A 25,058-nucleotide genomic window follows, 5' to 3' on the forward strand; every position below is an offset into this window, starting at 1 on the left:
CTGTGAAGATGTCCAGCAGGCAGTTGGACACAGGTCAGCCTGGAGCTCAGGAGAAAGGTTAGGACTGCAGATATGAGTCTAGGAATCAAGAAGGTAACCGAGGTCAGGAGAGGGGATGAGATCTTCAGGGAGACTGAGTTTGAGGAGAGACGAGAGTCAGGGAGGAACACTGAGGGACATCTTTTTCAAATGATAACAAAATGTATTGAGTTTTCTTCTGTTCTAATACATAGTCATTAGGGAAAATCACCTATTGCCTCAACTCCTAAGACAAGTACTGTTAACATTTTGGGGGATACCATCCCACCATTTAGAAAACAGATGGACTACGGAGAGCTCAGAAAAATCTAACTGGTCTTCTGGCGTCCTGTTTCCTATTAGTACATTCTCCACAAAAAGGTAAAAGTTCTTTTAAATCAGATTATGTTGCTCTCCTGCTTAAAACTGTTCCATGGCTACCTACTTCAAATAAGTGTCACTGTCACCTAGAAACTTCTTAAAGATGCAGCATTCTTCTCTGCCCCAGATTACTGAATCAACTTCTAAGAATGGGGCCCAGCAATCTGTGGTTTTTTTTTGTGAGGAGATGAGCCCTGAGCTAACATCTGCCAATCCTCCTCTTTTTTTTTTTTTTTGCCAAGGAAGACTGGCCCTGGGCTAACATCCATGCCCATCTTCCTCCACTTTATATGGGCGGCTGCCACAGCATGGCTTGACAAGCAGTGCGTCCATGCGCGCCTGGGAGCACACGCACTTAACGGCTTGCACCACCTGGCCAGCCCCCCAGCAATCTGTGTTTTAACAAGCCCTCCAACAGATTCTGATGCACACTGAAGTTCAAGAACCACTGTGTTAAGCTAACTGCTTTATATGTATTATCTCATGTAACCTTCACATCAACTCTCTAAGTACTACTATGGTGCAGGGGTTAAGAGTGGACTCGGGAGCCAGGCCGCTTGGGTTTGAATTCTAGCTCTCCCAGCTTGGTGACATTGGGCCTCATTAGTAATAGTACCTACCTCATGGGGTTGTTGTGGAATTAAATGAGTTAACATAAGTAAAGTGTTTAAAACTGACTGGCATACAGTCTGCATCATATCAGCACACCCCTATTTCACAGAGAAGGGAACCTACGCCAAGACCTGAAGTGACTTGCCCAAGGTCTAGGTGATTAGTAGAATCAGGTTTTTAATGTCCCTCGGCCTCCAAAGGCCCTGCATGCCCCAGACCTGGGAGAAGCCTCGCCCAAGCAAGGGGCCAGGGTCGCTGTGTCCCAGGCTTGTCGCCCCTCTGACCCCGGAGCGCCGTGGGCTCTGGTCCAAGGCTCTAGGACTCCGACTCGCATCGCTTTGCCATCCGGCAGTGATGGCGGCGGAGAGGCTGCCCTCCCCCAGCAGCCCCCCTCCCGCCGCCCGCGAAGCGGCCGCGGCTCCGAGCGCTCGCGGGGTCACGGCCTGCAGACGGCCCGCGCCGCCCTAAGCGCCGCCCGCCGCCCTCTCACCCCGCGGCGGCGGCGGCGGCGGCGGCGGAAGCGGGGAGGCGGGCCGGGCCGCGCCGGGGCGGGGCCGCGAGCGGCATGGAGGAGGCGGAGGCCTCGGCGCGCCGGGCCGAGCCGTGCGGGCCCGAGCGGGGCTCCCGCGAGGCTCGCGGCCCCTGAGCCGTGAGTGCCTCCGGGCGGGGGTCTTGGAGGGGTGACGCGGCCAGGGCAGGTCGCCCGAGTCGTCGGGAGCCCCGAGCCCCGGGAGGAGAAGAGTGGGGTCACGTAGGAGGGGGCGAGGACGGAGGACCGGGGGGGGGGGGGGTCGCTGCCCTGTGCCCACTCTAGGACTGGGAAGGCTGGGTCTTGGGCCTTTTAGGGGCTGGTGAACCTTGAGACCCGATTATTTGGCCTCCACCGCCGGGACCCTGGGCAACCCTTCAGTTCCCCCAACCCCAAGGGAGTTTCCAGGTAATCTGACCCCTCTGAAGCTTTTCTTTCCAGAGAAGTTGAGCCACTTTCCCCAGGTCACACAGCATGGATGCCTGCAGGGAAGAGTTGTTGGGAGGCCCTCCCTCATCTCCCCAGAAGGCATCAGACTTTGGGAGGAACACCTTACCCCATGTGACCCTTTGGTCCCTTAAGATTCCTGAAGGCATGGGTTGGCCAGGACAGCGGTGACCCCCTAATCCGGCATGGACGACTGGAAGCCCAGCCCCCTCATCAAGCCCTTTGGGGCTCGAAAGAAGCGGAGCTGGTATCTTACCTGGAAGTATAAACTGACCAACCAGCGGGCCCTGCGGAGATTCTGTCAGGTACAGAGATGTCCCATACCTCCCGGGGGCTGCCTCCCAGCTTTACCCCAGCCTAGACTGTGGGCACTGGGACCTACCTTGGCTGCCCCCACCCTGGAAAGGGACAGCAGGTTCCTAGAGGGAAACCTCTTTGTGCCATGTTCCTATCAAGTAGTGGTTTAGCCCCAGAGTTCTGGAATCAGAACCCAAGTACAACCTCCCAGGCTTCTGACAAACCTGAAGTCTGATCAGGAAGGCTTTGCCCAGGGGCACACACCTGTCAGGCAGTCAGGGCTAGGACCCAGGGCTCTGATCCCCAGCTTGGTTCTCTGGGACTGGCTCCATCTCTAGGAACTAATTGTGGAGGGGACCAGGGAAATCAAGGCCTCAAATGGAAGACTACAGGAGCTCTGGGTAGGGAGGGCCCTGATGAACCGGGAAGGGTCAGGGGAGTTTCCCTGGAGGAGGTGGTCATGAAACTGGACCCTGGTTGAGGGAGTAGAGCTGGGCAGACATAGGGAGCAGAGACAGGCCCCAGGTTCTCCCTGTGTCCTCACTACAGCCAGGGCCCTCCTTTCAGAAAGACCCTCGATGAGCTGGAGGAGGTGCCTGTCTTTAGTCGTGCCCACCCCTCCCCTCAGACAGGGGCCGTGCTTTTCCTACTGGTGACCGTCATTGTCAATATCAAGTTGATCCTGGACACGAGACGAGCCATCAGCGAGGCCAACGAAGACCCAGAGCCAGAGCAAGACTATGGTGGGGCCAGGCTGAGGATGCTCGGGTTGGTGGGGAGGGGGGTGTCTCTTGAGATCTCATGGCTGAAATGGCAGGCAGATCCCAAGAGGTGAGACTCTGCTGGAGAGACTTTCCATGACCTGTCGCACGCCCGCAGATGAGGCCCTGGGCCGATTGGAGCCTCCCCGGCGCAGAGGCAGCGGTCCCCAACGGGTCCTGGATGTGGAGGTGTACTCGAGCCGCAGCAAAGTATACGTGGCAGTGGATGGCACCACGGTGAGTGGGCCAGTGTCTGGTGTGTAGTCACTCTGTTCTATGCAGGGCGTGGTCCACTGGCTCTGGGGTCACTGCCTGAGTGGGAACTGCACCTCTGCCAGTTTCTAGCTGTGTGACTTTGGAGGCCTTAGTTCCTCATCTGTGGACTGTGACTAATGATTTCTACTTGTGAGGATTAAATGAAAATCATGTGAAATGTCTTAGATGTAGTGGGATATTATCAAAAGTGATCATTAGTATTAGTAGGCAGTTAATTAATTGATTTATTTATTTCATAACTACTTCCTGGTCCTTTCTTTGGCCTCAGCCTTGTGCCACACTCTGGAGACCTAGAGGTAATCAGACCTGGCCCTACTTTGAGGGGCTCAGTCTGATGGATTGTAATATCTCCAGCATGAGAGAGGAACAGTCAAGGGCTCTCAGAGCCATGAAAGCCATGAGGGGAGAATTGTAGAAAGATGTGGTCTCTTTTGCTGAGAGTGCTATGGAGGCTTCTTGGAAGAGGTGGCCTTCAAGCAAGGCTGGAAGAGAACTGTGTGAACAGAGGCATAGGCAGGAGGGGAGGTTTCATGCAGCTGGTTTTCTAAGTGCCCATAGGACAGAGAGGCCTTGAATGCCAAAGTAAAGAGCTGGACTTTTTCTCTGCCATCCTGTAGGTACTGGAGGACGAGGCCCGGGAGCAAGGCCGGGGCATCCATGTCATCGTCCTCAACCAGGCTACGGTGAGGTTCTAGGGGTGGAGGACCTGGAGGGCCAAAGCTGAGCCCTCCTTGCTGATGACACTAACTCACGAGAGGTGTGTCCCCTGCCAGGGCCATGTGATGGCAAAGCGTGTGTTTGACACGTACTCACCTCATGAGGATGAGGCCATGGTGCTGTTCCTCAACATGGTGGCACCTGGCCGAGTGCTCATCTGCACCGTCAAGGTCAGTGCCTCTGCCCTGGCCACATCCTCCCCTACACCCCCAGCTCCAACCCTGCTCGTGGCCCTGGGTTCTTTGCCTCTAATATGGCTTAGTGGGAAGAGCCTCTGGAGGAAGGTGACTCAGGTTCCAGTCCTAGCCTTGTCATTTTATTAATTCAGCAGATAGTTATTGAGCACCTACTGTGTGCCAGGCACTGCTCTGGGTGCTGGGAATACAATGGGAGGCAAGACAGAGTCCCCACCCTATGGAACTTCCTCCAGCAGGGCAAGATCAGCAAAAACCAGCCAAATAAGTAAATGTAGAATGTTAGGAAATGATAACTCACATTATAAGAAGAAAATGAAGCAAGGGACACAGAGTGATGGGGGATGCATTTTAGGAAGAGAAGTCCTCTGTAAGGAAATGACATGTGAACAGAAAGCTGGAGGAAGTGAGGAATGAGCCTGGCGAATGTCTGGAGGAAGAGCATTCTAGATAGAAAGAGTGGCAAGTGCAGAGGCCTCGAAGTGGGAAGATGCTTGGCCTGCTTGAGAGAACAGCAAGGATGCCAGTGGAGCTGGGGCGAGTAAAGGAGGGGAGGAGAAGAGTGGTGGGAAAGGCGGCAGAGAGGTAGCAGGGACGGGTGTAGATTGTGTGGGATGCTGGTAAGGACTTAGTAGCCTGGAGACCTTGGGCAATTTTCAGAATCTTGCTAAGCCTTCAGTTTTCTTACCTGTGAAATGATAGTAACCACAGAGGGTTGTTGTGATAATTTAATGAGCTAATTTAAGTAAAAGGGTTCACATGATGCTTGACACAGCGCTCCATGAGGCCAGGTCTCCTGGAACCATGCCAGTCAGGCTGACCACCTTCTCTGGTCTCCCAGGACGAGGGCTCCTTCCACCTTAAGGACACGGCCAAGGCTCTGCTGAGGAGCCTGGGCAGCCAGGCCGGCCCTGCCCTGGGCTGGAGGGACACCTGGGCCTTCGTGGGACGAAAAGGAGGTGCCAGCACCACAGGCCATCTACCCTGTAGTGTCAAGGGCCTGGGAGGAGCAGAACCCCAGGAGATGGGGTGGGGTGGGGGGCAAATAGGAGCCAGTGGTGGTGGGTTGGATGAAAGTGGGCAGGGAGATGGGAAGAAGTTTCAAAACTGGAGGCTGGGCCCCCATTGCCCCTCATTCCTGCCCCCTGCCAGGTCCTGTCCTTGGGGAGAAACATTCTAAGTCACCTGCCCTCTCCTCCTGGGGGGACCCAGTCCTGCTGAAGACAGATGTGCCCCTGAGCTCGGCTGAAGGTTAGGTTAATGGGGACTGGGGATGGGCATTTGGGCTCTCTTTATGGAGCTTTGTTCTTTTGACTGGATGCCTGGGGCTCTCCAAACCACACCGGCCTCGTGCCCTCCTCATGCCTCATCCTGTTGACCCCATCCTTCCCTCAGAAGCAGAGTGTCACTGGGCAGACACAGAGCTGAACCGTCGCCGCCGGCGCTTCTGCAGCAAAGTTGAGGGCTATGGGAGTGTATGCAGCTGCAAGGACCCCACCCCCATCGAGTTCAGCCCTGACCCAGTGAGTGGGGCCTTAGGCAGTGAGGCTGGGATTCCTTACCCCATCCTGGGAGGGAACCAGGAGCCGAAGGTTTATACTGAGCTCTGAAAGACAGAGGGCATCCTGGTTGGTGGGAAGGGGCAGGCCATGTGAGCAAAGGCCTGGAGTTGGAATTGGGCTGAGAGTAAGGGGCCAGGACAGGGAAGACTCCCTGCCTTTTCCCTTTCTGCTCAGGAGTCCCCCTGCCCCCAGAGAACTCTTCCCTAGGTGGGGATCCCAGTTTGAAGAGAGAGTGAGGCAAGAGCTAAAAGCTATTTCTCCCTCAGCTCCCAGACAATAAGGTTCTCAATGTTCCTGTGGCTGTCATTGCAGGGAACCGGCCCAATTACCTGTACAGGTGAGCCTGGGAGTGGGCTATATCTAGCACTCAACAGGAGGGTGCTTAGTGGGTGGGAACCCCAGCTCATCTGCCTGCAGAAGGAACTCTTGAAGTGGGTGGAAAGACAAGAGATTCTAGGTTCATTCATCCATGTGGGTGAACATGGAGAATCTGGGCCCATCCATAAGCATAGGGGAGCCCTGAGTATTGGGGACAAAGAAGCCTAACCCATCCCTGGGCTCCCCAGGATGCTGCGCTCTCTGCTGTCGGCCCAGGGAGTGTCTCCCCAGATGATAACAGTTTTCATCGATGGCTACTATGAGGTGAGTAGGGCTTGGGGGCTTTGGGCAGAGCAGAGCACAAGGCTGCGGGTGCAGAGTAGCAGTGATCACCGAGGACTGGCAAGAAAGACAGCCCAGGCGAGGGCTGTGAAATGTGAAGGGCTTGGCATGGCAGAGCCTGCAGAGGTGGGCAGGGGAAGGTGGCTCATATGACTGGTGGCCATGCCCCGCAGGAGCCGATGGATGTGGTGGCGCTGTTTGGTCTGAGGGGCATCCAGCACACCCCCATCAGCATCAAGAATGCGCGCGTGTCTCAGGTACTGCCTAGGCAGGGAGGGAAGGGGCAGACACCTGGCCCCACCGTCCACCGCAAAGCTCATGTGCCCTATTTCCACTCCCCACCCAGCACTACAAGGCCAGTCTCACTGCCACTTTCAACCTGTTTCCGGTGAGTAGTAGGGACAAAACTCGTGGGCCTAGGGAGGGGAAACATGGGCATAAAGTCTGGTCCTATTATGTAGCAAGCTACTCCCCTCTCTGGGCCTCATCCTCCTGATCTGGAAAATGGAGGTAGTGCTGCCTGAGAGGTGGGATGGGGGTGGAGGAGACAGGATGGGAAAGGTCCCCTTGGGATCATGTTGTCCCTCTCCCCCTGCAGGAAGCCAAGTTTGCTGTGGTTCTAGAAGAGGACCTGGACATTGCTGTGGATTTTTTCAGGTAAGGGGAGTGCCCCTCCGTGCAGCTCCTATAAGCTGCATGGGCCTCCTTGCTTGACTGGATCTCTAGGGAAGAAGGCAGTGAGGTGTTTTGGAGAGCTTTCTGGAGGGGGCAAGCTCAAAAGTGGGGAAAAAGCCTGAGCAAAGGTAGGATGGCAGGTGTTGGGGCTGGAGTAGAGTAGAAATGATGAATGGAGACAACCGGGATTTGGGGGGAGGGGGAAGGAGGTGTGACTCCCATCTCCAGCTCTTCCAGCATCACAGTGTGACTAGGTTTGTCCTTGCCCCTCCCTGAACCCTTGGACCCTGCCTCTCTCAGTTTCTTGAGCCAGTCCATCCACCTGCTGGAGGAGGATGACAGCCTATACTGTATCTCTGCCTGGAATGACCAGGTAGGCTGAGTGGCCAGTGGTCAGCTGGGGAATTTGGAGAGGCACCAAGCTAATACTTCCCACCATGGTCCCCTATCCGTAGGGGTATGAACACACTGCTGAGGACCCAGCGCTGCTCTACCGTGTGGAGACCATGCCTGGGCTGGGCTGGGTGCTCAGGAAGTCCTTGTACAAGGAAGAGCTTGAGCCCAAGTGGCCCACACCCGAAAAGGTGCCCTGGCAGGGTAGGGTGTGTGGGCTGGTGTCCCTGCTAGCTTGGAACCTCTTCACCTTCATCATCTTCCATGCCCCCAGCTCTGGGACTGGGACATGTGGATGCGGATGCCTGAACAACGCCGAGGCCGAGAGTGCATCATCCCTGACGTTTCCCGATCCTACCACTTCGGTATCGTCGGCCTCAACATGAATGGCTACTTCCATGTGAGTGGGAGGCAGGGGGCTTGGGGAGGGGACACAGTATGGTAGGTAGGACAAGAACATGGACTCTGGATCCAGCCCAGCTCTGCCACTTACTAGCCATGTAACCCGGAAATGACTTATCCTCTTTTGCCTCAGTTTCTTTATTTGTAAAATGAGGATAAGAATACTCCTGCTTCATATGGTTGTGAGGTTATGAGGTTTAAATGAGTTAATAGATGTAAAATATTACATATTTTGAACTGTAAGCGTTATATAAGGGTTAGCTGGTATTATTTTTCTTATTACTATTCTTAGCTCTAGACTGTGGGTGTGGGGAGGGTATTTCTGCCACCACACATTTATCCAGCCCTGCAAGCTCTGCCCTCTTCTGTCATTGCAAGCGCTGAGGCCTAAGCTTCAGCCTGAGGTGAAGAGGGACGTACCCCGGCCTCCACCCACTACCTGGGTGTGTCCAAAGGGCCACTCCCCAGTTATAGGAAGGGAGGCCTTGAAATAGCCCAGCCCGCAGGAATGGACAGCTTCCAGCTTAGAACCTCCTAGAAGCCAGAAGGGCCCTCAGAGGCTGACTAATACAAGACCTCTGCTCATCTCCCAGAGAGGGACAGGTATTTACCTGAGGTCACTCTCAGTATCTTAGTCACAGAAGTTTCCTCCTTCCTAGCCCAGCTGTTCCTTTGCCTGCCACCCCCTGCAGAGCATGTTCCTGGGGGACTAGGTCAGGGGTCAGTAGTATGAGCTGCCGGTGTGGGCATGAGCTCTCTGGCAGTGGTGGAGCCCAAATTAAAGCTAGTAAGAGCCTGCCAAGGATGCTGCAGAGAGGCTGAGGAATATAGGAGGAAATTAAAGGGACTTTTATCGGTCCAGGATAAAAGTGGGCCTTGTGGATATGTGGTGGGTCAGTGGGCAGATGTGAGCCAGACAATGTAAGGCCCTGATTTTCACCCTCACACCCGCTCCAGGAGGCCTACTTCAAGAAGCACAAGTTCAACACTGTTCCAGGTGTCCAGCTCAGGAACGTGGACAGGTGGGGGCTGGAGACAGGGCAAAGGGAAAGATATCTAGGAGCCTTGATGATGTACCTGACACTGCCTTCCAACCCTGGGGCCTGTGTGTTTACCCCAGCCCTGCTGCCCCCCAGTTCCTATGTGACCCCTTGCCCTGCCCCTGAGACCTGAGGGGCTATCTCCTCCCCTGACCCATTTCTCCTTCCCCTTCAGTCTGAAGAAGGAAGCTTATGAAGTGGAAGTTCACAGGCTGCTCAGGTATGGCCTAGGGCAGTAGGGGGATGTGGCAGGGAGTGAGGAGGAATCAGATACTGGGAGTCTTGGCCCCGTCATTTGTGGGACCCACTGCAAAATGAAAATCAGGGCTCCTTGTTCAAAAATTATTGAGAATTTCAAGACAGCAACAGCAGAGCATTAAACTAAACATGAGGCTTTGTGTGACACACCCATGAGGCTGGCCCTGTCTTGACCTTTCTCCCCCACCCACTGCTGCAGTGAAGCTGAGGTTCTGGACCACAGCAAGAACCCTTGTGAAGACTCTTTTCTGCCAGACACGGAGGGCCACACGTATGTGGCCTTTATCCGAATGGAGAAAGATGATGACTTCACAACCTGGACACAGCTTGCCAAGGTACCCCAATACCATACCTCCTCCAGGAGTACCCCTCCCCCCAAGATATAGGAAGCCTTTGTTCTGGAATCTTCTACCTCAGAACTTTCTCTTCATACTCTCAGAACCATTCTTCCAACTTCCTTGTCCAAATCCATATTCTAGAAGATGCTACCTTCTGCAAATTGAGGAGGCTGCTGAGAAGGGGTGGGAGCTGGGCCAAGGATCCTCAGCGGCCCCTCCCCACAGCTCTCCAAGCCATGCCTCTCCCCCTACCCCACCCCTACCAGTGCCTCCATATCTGGGACCTGGATGTGCGTGGCAACCACCGGGGCCTGTGGAGATTGTTTCGGAAGAAGAACCACTTCCTAGTGGTGGGGGTCCCAGCCTCCCCTTACTCGTGAGTGATTCTTTTCTGCCCTGGGGAATAGGAAACTAGTGGGATTAGGGGACATCGCTATGACCTCTTCCCTATATGTTTTCATGTTATCTTCCCAGGATGAAGAAGCCACCATCAATCACCCCAGTTTTCCTGGAGCCACCCCCAAAAGAGGAGGGAGCCCCAGGAGCTGTGGAACAGACGTGAGACCTCCTTCAGGACTCTGCAGGGCTGGGTACTGTGTACCCCCCAGGCAGGCTAGCCCTTCACCCCATCCTGTAGGATTTTGTAGACTCTGGCAGGGGCTGGGGCTGGTTTGTTTTTAACGTGAGACTTAATTACTAATTCCAATGGGAGGGTTCCCCTGCTCCAACACCCCTGTTCCTGAGTTGGAGGTCTATTTATTTACTTCCTTGTTGGGAAAGGGCAGGACAGTACCTGGAATCATTGTGATCCTAGGCAGCTGATCCTGCCCTTTGTACACTCCCTCCTCCCAGGCCTGGCTCAGAATCTAGCCTATTTATTGACTGTCATGAAAGCCCTGGAAACAGGCTGAAGCCTGGAGGGCCTTGACTCCTTTCTGGACTGGGGTGCTGCCCTGAGGGTGGGGCTGCCTCTGACTCAGGAAACTGCTGTGCCCAACCCATGGACAGGCCCAGTTGGGGCCTGCCTGCTGATGTAGACCCCCTCAGAGACCCTCAGACACTGAACCAGGCCTCTTCTCAGCCCCCTCTTTGTCCACGTTTCCAAAGCTGGATAAAGTGGTCATTGATTAAAAAAAGAGAAAACCTCTGGGGATGTGTCTTGTGATTTTGTGTGTGTGTGTGTGTGTGTGTGTGTGTGTGAGAGAGAGAGAGAGAGATGGGTGGGAGAAAGAATGGTCCAGATGGATGGTGAGTTTTCCTTAGTGTCTGCTGCAGGGTTTATCTTCCATTTGGGACCATTTGGCCACCAGGGGATGCCCAAGTCTCAACTCCAAGGTTTTCCCTAGGCTCCACCCTAGGACAGCTGAGCTTGACCTTAGCCCCACCCTACTTGGGGCTGAGCTTGGAGCAGCCACTCCTGCCCCATACCCACTCTTGAACTCTTTAACCGTAAGACTGTTTCCTGCCTAGCTTGTCTGGTCCAGGCACCTGTCCCCAGAGATGGAGCAAGAGAGAGCAAAAAGGGATACTTGGGGGTGGGGGAGGTGAAGGGAGAGCAGGTGAATATAGTGGGGGTGGGAAAGAAGTGGGTGAGATGGGACTGGACGGGCATCATTCAGGAGGCTAGGAGTGGGCTGCAGATGGAGACATAGGAGCAAGATGTCTGTGGCTCTTGGGACACCTTGTATGCAGAATTCCATATCTGGGCATTTTTCTAGAGAAAAGCCATTGTTTTCATCAGATTCTTACCCAGCCAGTGACCCGAAAAGCTTAGGAAGATCTGAGTTAGTCAGTCATAGAAGCACCAGAAAATGGACGGGATTGTCCAGAGAAAGCGGATGAGATCGACCAAGGCAAGGGCCATGACATTTAAGGGATCTGTGAAGGACTTAGAATCAGGAGGGTGAGTGTAGAACTCCTCTTCAGAAGAGGTCTGCCTTCAGGGCCTTTCTGAGGTGAGCCTGGTGAGCTCCTAATAAAGAGCCTTGGCCAGGGAGGCAGGAGCTGACTGGAACTCCTGCCCTTTCTCCGGTTCTCTGTCCCTGCCTCCCTGACCGGTCCCTGGAGCCCAGCTCAGCGATGGCACCGGTAGTGTGTGGCTTGGACGTTTCTCGCCACCCTGACGCCCTCAGTGTTTGCTGGAGCTAGAGATAATGCTTGAGGTACCACAACAGCCAGGTTGGGGAGCAGTTAGCTTATAATGAGGTGGAGCCCCGCCCTGGGCAAACACCTTGCAGCCTCCATATAGGCATCTGGGGGAGGGGTAGTGTGTGAGAGGCCAGGTAAGGGGCTGAAGGATGGACGGGGGCTAATTGCTCTCGCTGCCTGGCCCCGCAGCAGGCTCCTGACCTGGGCCTCAGACTAGCTCCCAGGCACTGTGTGGTGGCCAGATCACTGTTCCTTTTTGGGCTCAGCAAGGGGTGATAGTTCTGGGCTGCGGTAGAAAAGCCCGAGAAGAGGGATCCAGGGGTCAAAGGGAAGCAAGGAGGAGGACCATTTTGCCAGGCTGGGCTGTGTCTGGAAGCAGACACCACATCCTCCGGCCATAGCCTCCCTCTTTAGTGCTGTCACTCCTGGCTTAGCAGCAATCAGATCGATGTCTGGGACATTCTGGCCTTCAAGTCAATCTGTTGCCATGTCAGCCAGGATCCCACCAAGCTCTGGAGTCACACGGCCTGGGCCCAAATCCAGGCTCAGCTCTTCACGGAATGTTGTGGGCCTGGAACAAGTCATTTGGCCTTTCTAGGCCCAGTTTCTGGAGCATGGGGTGGTTAAAACGAAATAAGAGACCAGATCTGTAGAGCACCAGGCAGCCCAAGACCAAGAATAAAGGAAGTTCTTTCTGAAGTCTCCAAAGCAGGGACAGGTGTTGGGCTTAGCCTGCGTGGGAAGGGTAGGCAGATTGGATCCTCCGGTGGGGGCTTCTGGGGGGCTTCTCAGAGCCTGAGGAGTGACCATCTCCCATTGCCCTGGCAATATTTCTGATCTCCCCGCCCCCACTTGGGCGCAAGCTTGTTATTTTCATAGCTTTCCAGTCCAGTGCCCCCACCCAGGAGTGGGGGCCAAAGTTTAGGCCAAAGTCCTCCCACATTACAGGAAGGCAAACTGACCAAGCCCCTACCTCCTCCCTCAGTGCGCTCTTGGCCATCCTATTAGGCTCCCTCCCAGGCCTGGAATCCAAATAAAGGGGAGAAATCGCTACTCACCTCCACCTGACTTCCCTTCTGCTACCTTTCCAGGGGCCTTCTGAGTTGCCAGCCCCATAGGAGTCTGAGACCAGTTTAGGCAAGATGGGCCCCTCTCCCCAAGGATACACAAAAAGAGTCCAAATGGAAACATTTTAATTGGTTTTTGAGTTCTGAAGCGCCCTCCACACATCTGCCTGGTGACTGCTGATTTCACATATGTCCGTGCCAGACGGTGCCTTTCTCTCATCCCCCAGTGCAGTGCTGGGATCACCAAGAGCCACGCTTGGCCTGAGGGGGTGTCAAGGGTTTAAGGGACAGCTTGGAGGAATGGGCAGAACTGGCTACCTTAGAGGCTCTGGAACAGGTGGGCCCCACCCCCACCAATGGAAGGGAAAGTCAGGCACAGCCTGAAGGGGGTGGTCACTATTTGGCCTCAAGTCCAGAACAGCAAAGCTGGGCCCACTCTGGCCCAAGTGACGCTGTTAGATTCTGTCCCCACCCTGATCACTGCCGTTTGTCAGTGCTAGGGTGCCTTTCCCGAGTTCCTGTGTGGCAGCAGCAGTGGCAGAGGCAGAAGCAGAGTTATTTCATATTGCAGTACAGATACATGGACACAATCATGGCAGCCAGCTGGTGGGGACAGAATAGGGAGAGATGAGGAGACATGATTGGGGTCCTTAAGCTTTAGTCCCTTGCCACCCAGACACCCTACATGAAGCTCTGTTAGAAGGCAGTCCTCTCCAGAAAGGCCTCAGAGGTGGGTCAAGCAACCCTGGTCCAGTGGCGATATCCTGCCCCAACCTCCTCACCCCCTTACCTCCAAGCCTCCAATTCCAGCTGCCACACCACCCACAGTGACTGCGTTCGTTCGGATGCTATGCAGAAGCTGATCGAAGCAACCCTTAGGGGAGGGAAGGGAGCATCTATATGCAGCAGCTGCCCTCTACCCTCATTCAGCACTCTAAGGCCATTAAGGCATCCCCCAACCTTCTATGCCAGCCCACACCTTTACAAGCTTCTCCTCGGCCTTCTCCCTGGTGCAGGGTTCCGTGGTTGTGCGATTAACATTGCCAGAGCAACAGTATTCGGGGAAGGCTTTGTTCTTTGTGAAGTAGGGAGAGCCCTCAAAATCCGTGTAGTTGTTGAAGCCACAGCACTTGAGCTGGAGATGAGGAGGACAGGGTGGTCAGAGGAGACTTGCTTCTTTCTCCCCACCCCAAAATCTCCCCTAGCCCACCTTACCCCTTCCATGGTGGCATTCCACACTTGGGTGAAGTCTGTCTGGGAACCATATTCTTTCCTGATGGTGGGCACTATCACTGACTTCAGGAGCTCCTCAGCCTAGGTGGGGCAGACCAGTGTTCAGGGCCTGGTAGGGAAGGTGGCCATTCACAGGCTACAGCCCCCTTCCAAGGCTTTGCTCAATCTTCCCCCCCCTGCCCCATCCCTGTTCCTCACCATTGTGGTGTACACCAAGGCGACCACGGCAGCTGCAACCTCAGCAATGAAGATGAGGAGGAGGATGAAGAAGAACTGAGTGGGGAACAGGGGTCTGAGTTTTAGAAAGAGACAGTTCCTCATATCTTCCTTGCTGTAATCCACCCCTCGTAAAAATGAGGCAGGGGCTCCCTTTGCTGAGGCCCCTGGAGACCAGAGCAGAGTTTGGGGATTCCCCAGGGCCTGGCATCAAGGGTGAGGGGACCCTGGGCCTTGGTCATGGGCCTATGGAGCTGGGTTTGACACACCGTCATGAGAGCACACTTGTTTTCAGTCTTAGCACCGTAGCAGCCCAGGAAACCAAGAGCAAAGAGCACAGCGCCAGCTGCGATGAGGAAGTAGCCCACGTTGACAAACTGCATGGCACTGGACGACAGCGGCCCGAAGATCTTCAGGAAGGATGGCCCATCGACTGACACCCAGATGCCCACTGCCAACAGGGCTGCACCACACAGCTGGGAACAGAGAGGAAGGCCTTGAAACAGTGCTGGCAAGCAGCTCCCTACCACACAGTTGAGTTAGGAAGACGGGAGACAAGAAACTTCCCCTTTTATTGGCTAAGGAGTCTAAAAACTCATCCTGTAGGGAGGGAAAACATCCTTTAGAGACAGAAAGATGGGGACTGAGACACCCATAGCTGGCACCAGGCTGTACACCTAGGCAGATATAAATGGGATCAGGGGTTCCAGAAATATCCACAGGGTGAGGGAGGGGCAAGGCTTTCCCTCACTGCTGCCAGGGTCCTGCAACATAGCTAGGAGTGAAAACAAGCAGATGAACCACACACACACACACACACACACACACACACACACACACACAATTTCCTTTCTGGGCTATGGGTGTCTGGAATACCTCTGTCCTCTGATAGGCGGAAACAGGCAGGTGGTAGTGTTGAGCAGGCTCAACAGTCACCATAGCAACAGAGGCGGGGCTGAGGCTTCCACCTGCTCCCAACCTTGGAGAGGGGGTTGGTGAGAAGGGACAACCACACTGAGGCCCCATTTGGCTCCTTTCCAGGATCAGACTCCAGGCCTACCCTTCATCCAGCCTAGACCTCTCCTTGTCTCACAAGTGGAAACTGAGGCACCATAGGGGAGGATAGCTAGAGTTTCTCTTACAGGCTCTCTGGCTCAACCCCACACCTTAGAGGGAACCATGAAGCCCTGAAGATTGAGGAAGAGGGCACTGCCCAGTTCCCACAGATCTTAGAGCAAAGCCTCGCTGATCAGAGCTTCAGTGAATGAATCAGCCTGACACCACCTTGGTGCCCAGTCCCTACTTTCCAGCTATAGAAGCTGAGACGAGAACCAGGAATGAGGTGGCAGATTGTGGCTGGATCCCAGGTATGTTTGTCCAAGGAGAGAAAGCTGGGCTTCCAGCCTACGGGGTCAAATTTCAAGGAGTCTGAGGCCTGCCCTCCCCTGCCCAGCCTGGCAAGGCCTGGGCAACAGAGGCCAGAAACCAAACCGGATTTGCCTTTAACCCCCTCAGGTCAGACCCTCTGCTCTCCAAATCATTGGGATCCTATTGCCTTCTCCAGATACATGGATAAAGGCTAGTTCCTTGAAGCCAAAGGAAGCCCAAGACACAGACCACATAGGAGTCAGAGAGTACTCACCCCCAGCCCAATTTCTCCAAATTCTTCTACACTCCGTGTCGCCACTTCCTCACCTTTTACTCGCTCTCACCCACTCTAATGTGGCTCCAAGGTCTGTGTGACATCCTGTGCTAGGTCTGGTGGACACTTCATGGGCCATATCCTCCTTAACGTCTCTGATATCTCACTCTCCCTGTTTTCCTCCTGCTGCTCTTTCTGCATCTTTCTCCACAGCTTCCTTATAAGGCCATTTCTTCTCTTACCCCTTATAAGTTGGGTTTCTTAGAGTTCACTCCCCCTGACTGCTCTCACCCCTCCCCATGGCTTCAATGACCACCTATGGGCACATGACTTGCCCATATCCATGTCCAGCTCCGACCTGAGCTACAACCCTATTGGGTACACAGCTGCCATTGGGTCATCCCCCAGATGCTTGCCAGAGATATGGGTATCAGCTCTAAGACCTCTGTCTCCCTTGCCCCTTCTTCCATCCCTCAGCCACCATCTGAGGGCTTTGTGCTTTGTGCACTTTGTCCATTTCTCCCCATCTCCACCACCATCTCTAGGGTTCATGCCTCATTGCTCAGCTTCCTCAAACATTCTCTATACAATCTGTTCCTGGTTTTCTGAACAATATCTGATTTCATTGCCTCCGGGCCTTTCTGCATGTTTTACAACCTCCTAACCCTAGGCAAATTCCTAGCCTCAGCTATTTCCTCCAGGAAGTCTTCTCTGACCAGGTGGGGTTCAGTCCCCTCCTACAGGCTCCCCTAAGTCCCTGTGCTAAGGCCAGACATACTATGTTCAACTGTCTGCCTATATGGCCTGCTGGACCTGAGATCCTCGAGGACAGAGAAAGGGCTTGCTCACCTGTCACCCCAGCACTCAGCACAGAATCTTAGGCAATAAATGTTTGTTGAATGAATAAAGGCTGCTTGGGGCAGAACCTCTGCTCTAACGTCTCTGGACCTTCTCTTCTTTCAGCTCCCCATCGCACAGAGGCCACTGAATTTTCTTCCATACTAGGTAACCTTGGGCAAACCCTTTCCCCTTGCTGCGTCCCCAGCGCCTATAAAAAGGGGAGAATTGCTCCTCTTAGCCTACCCTGCCCTGCCCTAAGCCTGGCCTGAAGCTTCCTGGAAGGGAGGGGATGCCACTAAGGTTTTCCACTTCAACTTATGTGGCAGCCAGGCTGCTAATGGGACCAAGACTCAGCATTTGGGGAGACTTCTGTACTCCATCATAAGGGGAAACTTGCAGGACAGAGTCTGGGCATAGCAGTCTCCTGTTCCCCAGCTTGGGCTCTGCTCAGGTTGTGACCCACTCCTGTAGGGAGCCCCAGAGAGCCCACAACCCCCATACTTACAAAGATGAGCAAATTGAAGAGGATTGTCATGGTCTTAATGAAGCTGAAGCACTGCATGGTGGCTCCTGGGAGGCAGACATGTGTGAGTTAGGACCTCACCACCCCCACACACACACCTGGGCTGGCCCGGCATTTGGACCCCGACATACCAGACTCCAGCATCCTGGACGCATATATCACCAAGCTTCCCCTGCATCTGGACTCTGATACCTCAGGACTTTTCCTAGATCCCATCCTGATACCCCTATCCCTCTGTGCTACCCAGGCCCTCTACCAGCACCTAACCAACACTTAACACTCTGAGATCCTCAGACCCCTGGTTCCTCTACTGAAACCCCAAGCCCAACCCCCCCCCCCCCCACTATAGGTCACTCCATGCCCTTCCCTGACACCTGTATATCCTGGACCCTTCCCCAAACCAACCTTAGACTCTTCCAGGACCCTGCCCACGGCCCTTCCAGCTCCCCGAACCTGTTTCCAGATTGATTTCACTTCCTAGGATACTCTCTATCCTATGCCATCACCTGTTCAGGGCTCTTGGTAGTGAGTTCTGAAAGAGGGATCTGAGGAGGCTCCAGGGAACTGCCACTGGGCAGGCAGGCAGGAAGACAGAGCTGGCTCTACACAACACTGCTTACCTGCAGGCGGGGCAGGCGCTTTAAAGGCCTCCTTCTGCCGGCCCGCTGCCCCGCCCGCAGCTGGTTGGCCTCTTCTTGCCCCTGCTGCCCCCTGCTGCCTGGAGATCCGTCCCCACAGCCACAGCAGCAGCAGGCCTCCGCCTGGCAACGCCAACCCCAGGCAACGCCCCTCCTGATCTGAAGAAGGCAGAGAAGTCTCGGGGTGAGGCAAGTGGCCCCCCAGAACTTTTGTGTGCCATCTACCACAATAGTGTACATATGTTTCTTACCCTGTGTCTGCTGATACATTCATACACACCCTACGTTCATACATGCCCTACGTGCTCACAGACGCACACATCTGCGCAAGCTGCAATCTATGTATTCACACACAGATACACAAACATCTACTAGTGTTCATGAGTGCACACTCACACACACATACACTCTACTCTTTGCGGACCGACTCCCAGCACTAACAAACAACAGAGCAACATCTGAGGTACGCACTTAAAGTCTCTCTCTCTCGCTCGCTCTCTTTCTCTCTCTCTCACACACACACACACACACACACACACACACACACACACACACAAACACTTTCAAGGAAATGACCAAGGTTTGGCAGCTTCTGCCCCTCCTCTGAGTAGCAAACAGCTCCTAATGCTTTCCCCTCCATAAAACCTCAAATTCCCCATCTGTCTCCTCCCTTCCTATTTCTGCCTCACTCTTCTCCCTCCCCACCGTTTCTTTCCCCCTCCAGTCTTCTCTTAGCACTCTGTGTATGCCTCTTCCCTTTCTGCCAGCAGGTGGCACCACGGTCCCACAAGTGTCACCCCCCGCCACCCCGCCACCCCGCACCTTCATTAATCCTTCTGGGGCTGCCCATCCCACTTCCCACTCCTGATGTTGAGGTGCTGGGAAAGTTCTGGCTTTCGAGGCACTCGGACCAGGTGCTCGAATCCTGGTTCTGTTGCTTATTAGCTGTGTGACCCTGTTGGCATTTCTTAGACTTGATTTTAAGCCTCTGTTTCCCGGTCTGTATAATAGAATAGTTATAGGGTTTTAAAATGAGATTTTTTTCCCCACTCTGGGACATAAGAGAATAACCACAGAGTGAGGTCAGAGTGGGGAGAATCACAGCCAGAGGGGTGTGGGATGGGCAAAGTGGATTTTTTCATGTTTTGTTTTTTTAATGGGAGGAGGCAGCTAAAGAAACAGGAAAGGGGCTGCTGACACTAATATTTGTACAGATCATGTTTTAAGTGCATTACGTATGTAGTAAGCCTTTTTTTCCCCTTCACAACAATCCTATGAGATAGATTCTCTTTATATTCCATTTTTAAATATGGGGAAACAGAGGCACAGAAAGGTTGAGTACTTGCCATGCTCACACAGCTGGTAAGTGGCAGAACCAGGATTCACCCCCATCAGTCTGGTGCCAGAGTCTATGTCTCAAGCACCAAGCAGACTGTCTATATTGATGGGATCTCTAAGAAGGCAGGAGGGGCTGGCTTCCAGAAAGAACAGGGGAGGAGGCCTTTGTCTAGGACTTGAGGAAGAAGATGGCCAAGGGTGGGTAGGTTTATAGGTACAGTGGCAGGCCAGCCCGGTGGCTTAGAGGTTAAGTGCGTGCGCTCCGCTGCTGGCGGCCCGGGTTCGGATCCCGGGCGCGCACCCACACACCGCTTCTCCGGCCATGCTGAGGCCGCGTCCCACATGCATCAACTAGAAGGATGTGCAGCTATGACATACAACTATCTACTGGGGCTTTGGGGGGGAAAATAAATAAATAAATAAAAATTACGGGTATAGTGGCTAGAAGTTGATGGGGGCAAGGTCAGTTGTCTAAGACTGAGGATGGCAAGAGTAGAGCCTGGAGGGGAGGAGGTGTGAGGCCTTTGAGGGTGGTGCTGAGGGCTCCACAGTCTCCTAGCGGGTTCCTGTCAGAACAGAGAAAAGGTGGAGGCTGGAAGGCGGCCTACAGGTGCAATAAGTGGGAAAAGGAGAGGGCGCTGAGGTGTGGAGGGAAAAGGGGCAAGTCCAAAATTCCACAACAACTCAGTGCAAGGCCTGGCGGAGCCACTGATGTTCCTGTCTCCTACAAGAAAGGAGATCGACCCAAGGTTGGCACGTCTTACATCCCCTGGGGACCTAGCTGTTCCTCCACCTGCACTGATTATCCACATGGCTTTCTCTTTCATCTCAGGAGGAATTGGGACTGGTCACATTCATCTATGTCCCCAGGGCCCTGCACATATGAAATTGTTAGTGAACATTTCCTGAAAGATTGAATGCATGAATGAGTGCAGAATAGCAAGAGTTAAATGTCTGGACTTTGGACCTTGGCCATCTTGGATTTGAACCCCTGCCACATCTAATTGTGTGATTCGCTTAACTGAGCCTCAGTTTCCTTACACAGTCGATCCTCATTATTCACAGATTCCATATCTGTGAATTTACCTTCTCACTAAAATTTATTTGTAACCCCAAACCAATACTCATGGCACTTTTGTGGTCATTCATGGACATGTGCAGAGCTGCAAAAAATGTGAGTTGCCCAACTCACATGTTCTCAGCTGAGGTTGAACAAGGGGACACTCTGCCGTCTTGTTTCAGCTCTTATAATGGAAATGTGTATTTCCACTTTTTGTGGTCTCTTTAGTATCACGTTTTTCACACTTTTGTACTTTTTGTTGGTGATTTTGCTGTTTAAGATGGCCCCCAAAAGTAATGCTGAAGTGCTATCTAGTGTTCCTAAGCACAAGAAGGCTGTGATGTGCCTCACAGAGGAAATATGAGTGACACATAAACTTCATTCAGGTACAAGGTATAGTGCTGTTGGCAGTGAGTTCAACGTTAATGACTCAACAGTATATTTTAAATTAGGTGTCTTTAAATAGAAACACACATAAGGCTAGGTTACATACTGATCAATCAGTTGACGAAAATGTTGTAACCAGAGGCTGGTAGGAATGTAACCCTGTATTTCTCTTAGGAGCATTGGCTCAATATTTGCTTATTCAGTGTTCATGGTGGTGACTTTATTAGAACATAACTACCGTAAACAACAAGAACCGACTGTATATGAAATAGGAATAATGATGGAATGTCATTGTAGGGTTTTTGTGAGATTAAATGAGATAATGTTTGTGAAGTACTGGCATGTAGTAAGTGCTCATCAACGTTGTTAATATTGTTAATGTGGATGAGCGAGAAAGTGAGGGGGTGAGTTTCCCCTGCTCAGAGTTCTTTTTCCCAAGAGGCCAAGCTGAGGTTTTCTGGCTCTTAGGCTGGACCCATGGAGATACTAGTGAGGGAGCCTGACCCAGGAGGAGGGGCTGGGGACCAGGACCTGTCATAAAGAGCACCACCCTCATGTAGACTCCATATGTCATAGAGGCCTCAGCTGCCCTAGCCAGCAGCCCCCTCAGCTACACTACAGAAGCTCCCTGTGCCCATGGGGCCTTCTCACCGTGTCCGAGCCCCTCGGCCCCGGGGCTTAAGATCCCCCTATCACAGGCCAGGTATGGGCTGGCCTCGGCCCCGGTTTCCCAAGATGTTTAAGTGTAGCCGCAGAAGGTACCGGCAGAAACCCCAAGGCCCAGCTGCCACCACTGCAGCCCCCAATCTTGGCACCCTGGCCACGGGTATCAACAACACCCACACTGCCACCACCAGCGTGTGGATTCTTCCACCACAAGGTTAGCCGAGGGCGCTGAGCCGGGGTGGGAGGTTGGAAAAACAGGGCCACTGAAGTTTTCCCCAACTTAGCCCTGCGTAGGCACTCCAGGGGACACACCCTCTGAAATATCTGAAAGGTATGGTGGGGTCTTGATGGCAGGCATCCTAAAGGCTGAGAGCTTTAATGGAGAATGTATTGGCTGGAAGTGGAGGGTTTGGGGAAGTGGGTGAGTCTAAGAGCTGTGGAGCTTCTGGAACTGCTGCCTTCCTCACACTCTTCCCTCCCCTTCCTCTCCTCAGTTCTCAGACACCTCTGTCAACCTGGCAGCTTCCTGATCCTCTAGAAATGCCCAGAAGCTAGTCCAGAAGCTTGGCTGGCTCCGGACCTGCATCTCCTGGGGGCCATAGGTGGTGAACAGCAGACAAATACAATCATTTCTGCTCCAACTGCCTTACTCTACTCCGAGGTGTTTCCAGCCTACTACACAGGGTATGAGGGCAGCATTGGGGGTGAATGCTCCCAGGGACAGGCTTCAGTGACAGCAGCAGGGATCACAGTTAGACAGTGGAAGGACAGGACAAGGTCAGCAACACACATCATCTCTCCATCTTTGGCCTCAGCTTTTGATCTGCCCTATGAGGTAGGGGGCCTTCCTGCCTTGCACTCCCATCTACACTGGGAAAAGTGTCTCTGTTGACATCTTGGAAGGTACAGGGAGCTAGGTCCTTGGGGTGAGAGGTAGAGGCACAGATTGGAAAGGCCGGTTCCGTGGCTTAGCGGTTAAGTGTGCAGGCTCTGCTATTGGCGGCCAGGGTTCAGATCCCGGGCGGGCACCCACGCACCGCTTCTCCGGCCATGCTGAGGTGGCATCCCACATACAGCAACTAAAAAGAAAGGGATAGGATGAAAGAAGGATATCAACGCTTGAGTGTAACCCTGTGAGTGCTCGAGTGGATCTGTGTGCCTGTGATGGTTAGTGTGTAGGTGTAGCTGTTGGTGTGCATGTCTGAGAGTGTGTATGTGAGACCAGAACAATGGGAGTATAAGCAGATGTGTGGCTGAGTGTGCCTTTGCAATTGAAGGTGCCTCTGTGGCCGGCTGTGTGTGTCGAGGTGTGTTTGTGAGGGTACGAGTGTGCCAGAGAGAGGAATGGGCTCTGCTAAGAGGAATGAAGGTCAGGAGGGGGAGGGGGGACAGCCTGAAGAAGGAGACTGTTGCTTCTGAGGAGAGCGTACTGCCTTCAGCCCCTCAGCCATTCTCTGAGGTCAGTGTTTTCCCAGGACTAACAGCTGAGCTGGGGCATTTGGGGGTGGGGCAAGCCTGAGTTTGAGTCCAGAAACGGGAAGGGTGCTAAGCACTCTGGCCTGGAGATTTTCCATTTGGATTTCTGAGTGTGTGCCAATGTGTCATCAGGTATAACTGGGTTTCTGTGGGGTGTGTCTCCATGGAGTTGTGTCTCAGTGGCAGGAAACATTGTGAGGGACTCTGTCTCTGATGAGTCACTTTGTGCCTGGGTTAGTGTGTATCCCAATGTCCCAAGATCTGGCTCTAGCTCCAGGGTTCCCTTCCCTGAGGCATGGGGGTCGAAGTGAACCTGGAGACCTTTGGCCTGGCCCCCTGGAGTTCAGGAAGCCTGTGAGGAGAAAACGAATTGTGTCTGTGTCCGTCTCCTCCAAGGCTTGCCAGAGACTGGGACCCTGAGAGGAGCGGAAGGGCAGAGAATTCACTGACACTTTGTGCCCAGACAGCGCTGGGTAGGGGTTGAGGCTCCTCAGGACGTGGGGTGGGGGGATGGTGGCTCTGAACCTCAGTCAGAGCTGGAAGACGGCTGGGCTAGTGCCCAAGGCCCACAAGGACGTCCACACATATAAGGACATATGACACAGTCCATGAACACATGCAGACATGTAAATAAGTATACTCACAGACGCACAATGCAACAAACACACGTGCATGCAAGTACATGCCTATAAACAGAGACATGCACTAATGCTCGTAGACCTCCCCGCATGTAACACCACATACACATGCCTACAAATGAACACACACAGACACAAACGTGCATGCACCTAGACACGAACACACAAGCATATAGATAGACACATGCAATCACACTCATGCAAACCCAGGCACACACAGACACACACACCCATGCATACACACTCACCAGACTTCCCTGCCCCTGCAGCCCTGGGACCCAGAAGTCTCCCTCCCCTGTATAAGTGTGTGTGTGTATGCATGCCTACACTTGTGTCTGTGTGTATCTATGTCTGTGAGAGTATGTGCATATGTGTGTGAGTGAGGGGGGTGCGGAGCTGTGGGAACCCGATGACATCATCTCTTCCAGCTATTTTTAGCTCTCTCTGCAATGATGGCTCCTCCCCTGCCCCTCCCCTTCCAGGTTCCCACCTCTCCTCCCCCTCCAGGCTCCCAGAGTCAGCTGCAGCCAGAGGGCACCCACCACCCTAGTCTAGGTGACCCCCTGGATGACTGGGAACAACTCACTGTCTCCCACCCAGCCAGTGCTCCCTGGAGGCTGAAAACACCAGGCTCCCAGGCCAGAGGAGGAGGCTCGGGCTGTGTGGCTGCAGGGTGCCGGGGCCTGGGTTAGGTGAGCTGACGTGGCTTGTCTCCAGCCCCTAGGGTGCCTCTGCTTCTGCTTTTCAATCTGAAACTCAGTCTCAGTCAGTGTCTGCTATGTGCCAGGGAGGGTGGCCAGTTCTGGAGACAGAGCAGTGAGCAACAGCCGGAGTTTTCCTGGTGGGAGTTAACAGCTCGGTGGGAGACAGACATGAAACAGATCACACAGGCACACACTAAACTGTGGTGAGGGCTCTGAACACTGGTAACAAGGGCACTTAGTCTGGGATGATGTTCTCCGTCTCTTTGTCTCCCAAAGAAATAACCTGAGGAATCCAGAGGGCACACTCCCTTACCCTGCACCTTTCACCCCAACAACCACACCTCCAGAATTCCACAGGGCAGTGCTTCCTTCTCACACCCTAGGCTGTGCTCCCAACACTGCACCAACCCACCGTCCAAGTGGTGGCCCGCTGCTATTCATGTCCCCCTTTTCTTTGCAACCTCCCCACAGTTGATCCATGGGAGGCAGTCGTTTGTTCCCCATCTATAGAGGAGAAAACTGAGGCCCAGAGAGGGGCAGCCCTGGACTACACCTCCCGGTGCCTGGGGAGCAGCCCACGGGAGATGGCAGGCAGGTGGAGGAAGTGGTGGTGCCACAGGTGTGGGAGGAGCCGGGGGTGGGGTCACCGGGGGGAGGGAGAGAAGGACGGTGGCCGGAGGGGTCCATGCCCGGAGGAGGGCTTCCAGCTCCAGCCAGCCTTGGGCAGCCACCGGAAAATCGGGTTTGGCAGCTTGGCCAAGCACTTCGGGGCTGGAGGAGGGGTCCAGACGGCTCGGGGGAGGTGGCCTGGGGGCGGGCCCATCCTCTAGCCCAGAGTCTGGCCAAACCGTGTGGTTGGGGAGCCTTTTGTAATACTGGGACCCTTTGGAGAGTAGGGGGAACAGCTCTGGGCTGGAGGTAG

At 53.9% G+C, this 25,058-nt stretch overlaps 3 protein-coding genes across 7 annotated transcripts; 2 read left to right on the top strand and 1 right to left on the bottom strand.

Annotated features, from left to right (window-relative positions):
• Positions 1–1,558: 1,558 nt before the first annotated feature.
• On the top strand, positions 1,559–10,707 carry POMGNT1 (protein O-linked mannose N-acetylglucosaminyltransferase 1 (beta 1,2-)). 5 transcript variants are annotated; one of them, XM_004442035.3, is made up of 22 exons: positions 1,559–1,660; positions 2,123–2,292; positions 2,913–3,027; positions 3,164–3,282; positions 3,939–4,004; positions 4,095–4,208; positions 5,074–5,191; positions 5,385–5,483; positions 5,628–5,755; positions 6,061–6,131; positions 6,361–6,436; positions 6,628–6,711; positions 6,801–6,842; positions 7,053–7,111; positions 7,430–7,502; positions 7,585–7,713; positions 7,797–7,922; positions 8,882–8,946; positions 9,140–9,184; positions 9,422–9,557; positions 9,827–9,936; positions 10,035–10,707. In XM_004442035.3, exons 2-22 carry the CDS (start codon positions 2,173–2,175, stop codon positions 10,120–10,122), a joined length of 1,983 nt encoding a protein of 660 aa, XP_004442092.1. In that variant the 5' UTR covers positions 1,559–1,660; positions 2,123–2,172; the 3' UTR covers positions 10,123–10,707. The 5 variants fall into 5 exon arrangements, with proteins under 5 accessions (XP_004442092.1, XP_087302140.1, XP_087302142.1 ...); XM_087446014.1 differs by lacking the exon at positions 1,559–1,660 and adding an exon at positions 1,830–1,948; XM_087446013.1 differs by lacking the exon at positions 1,559–1,660 and having other exon boundaries at positions 1,837–2,292.
• A 2,177-nt stretch (positions 10,708–12,884) lies between these two features.
• On the bottom strand, positions 12,885–17,827 carry TSPAN1 (tetraspanin 1). The gene is made up of 8 exons (XM_004442033.3): positions 17,736–17,827; positions 17,212–17,276; positions 14,494–14,700; positions 14,207–14,281; positions 13,991–14,089; positions 13,755–13,910; positions 13,566–13,649; positions 12,885–13,378 (listed from the first exon to the last, which is right to left on the bottom strand). The coding sequence occupies exons 2-8, from the start codon at positions 17,266–17,268 to the stop codon at positions 13,331–13,333; spliced, it is 726 nt and encodes a 241-aa protein (XP_004442090.2). The 5' UTR covers positions 17,269–17,276; positions 17,736–17,827; the 3' UTR covers positions 12,885–13,330.
• Positions 17,828–21,288: 3,461 nt separating this feature from the next.
• On the top strand, positions 21,289–21,856 carry P3R3URF (PIK3R3 upstream open reading frame). Its single transcript, XM_087446022.1, has 2 exons — positions 21,289–21,532; positions 21,813–21,856. Exons 1-2 carry the CDS (start codon positions 21,289–21,291, stop codon positions 21,854–21,856), a joined length of 288 nt encoding a protein of 95 aa, XP_087302148.1.
• Positions 21,857–25,058: the final 3,202 nt, after the last annotated feature.

Source organism: Ceratotherium simum, chromosome 22, assembly GCF_057802395.1.
Source record: "Ceratotherium simum simum isolate JZ-2026a chromosome 22, ASM5780239v1, whole genome shotgun sequence".
Classification (NCBI taxonomy): Eukaryota; Metazoa; Chordata; class Mammalia; order Perissodactyla; family Rhinocerotidae; genus Ceratotherium; species Ceratotherium simum.

Excerpts from the sequence above, each read along its gene's own strand:
- P3R3URF (XM_087446022.1), top strand. The coding sequence starts at position 21,289 with ATGGGGCCTTCTCACCGTGTCCGAGCCCCTCGGCCCCGGGGCTTAAGA. Across the intron at positions 21,533-21,812 it reads GTGGATTCTTCCACCACAAG|TTCTCAGACACCTCTGTCAA; the intron begins GTTAGCCGAGGG and ends TCCTCTCCTCAG.
- TSPAN1 (XM_004442033.3), bottom strand. The coding sequence starts at position 17,268 with ATGCAGTGCTTCAGCTTCATTAAGACCATGACAATCCTCTTCAATTTG. Across the intron at positions 14,282-14,493 it reads ACAAGTGTGCTCTCATGACG|TTCTTCTTCATCCTCCTCCT; the intron begins GTGTGTCAAACC and ends TTCCCCACTCAG. Across the intron at positions 14,090-14,206 it reads CCTTGGTGTACACCACAATG|GCTGAGGAGCTCCTGAAGTC; the intron begins GTGAGGAACAGG and ends TGCCCCACCTAG.
- POMGNT1 (XM_004442035.3), top strand. The coding sequence starts at position 2,173 with ATGGACGACTGGAAGCCCAGCCCCCTCATCAAGCCCTTTGGGGCTCGA. Across the intron at positions 7,714-7,796 it reads AGTGGCCCACACCCGAAAAG|CTCTGGGACTGGGACATGTG; the intron begins GTGCCCTGGCAG and ends CCATGCCCCCAG. Across the intron at positions 9,558-9,826 it reads CCTGGACACAGCTTGCCAAG|TGCCTCCATATCTGGGACCT; the intron begins GTACCCCAATAC and ends CACCCCTACCAG.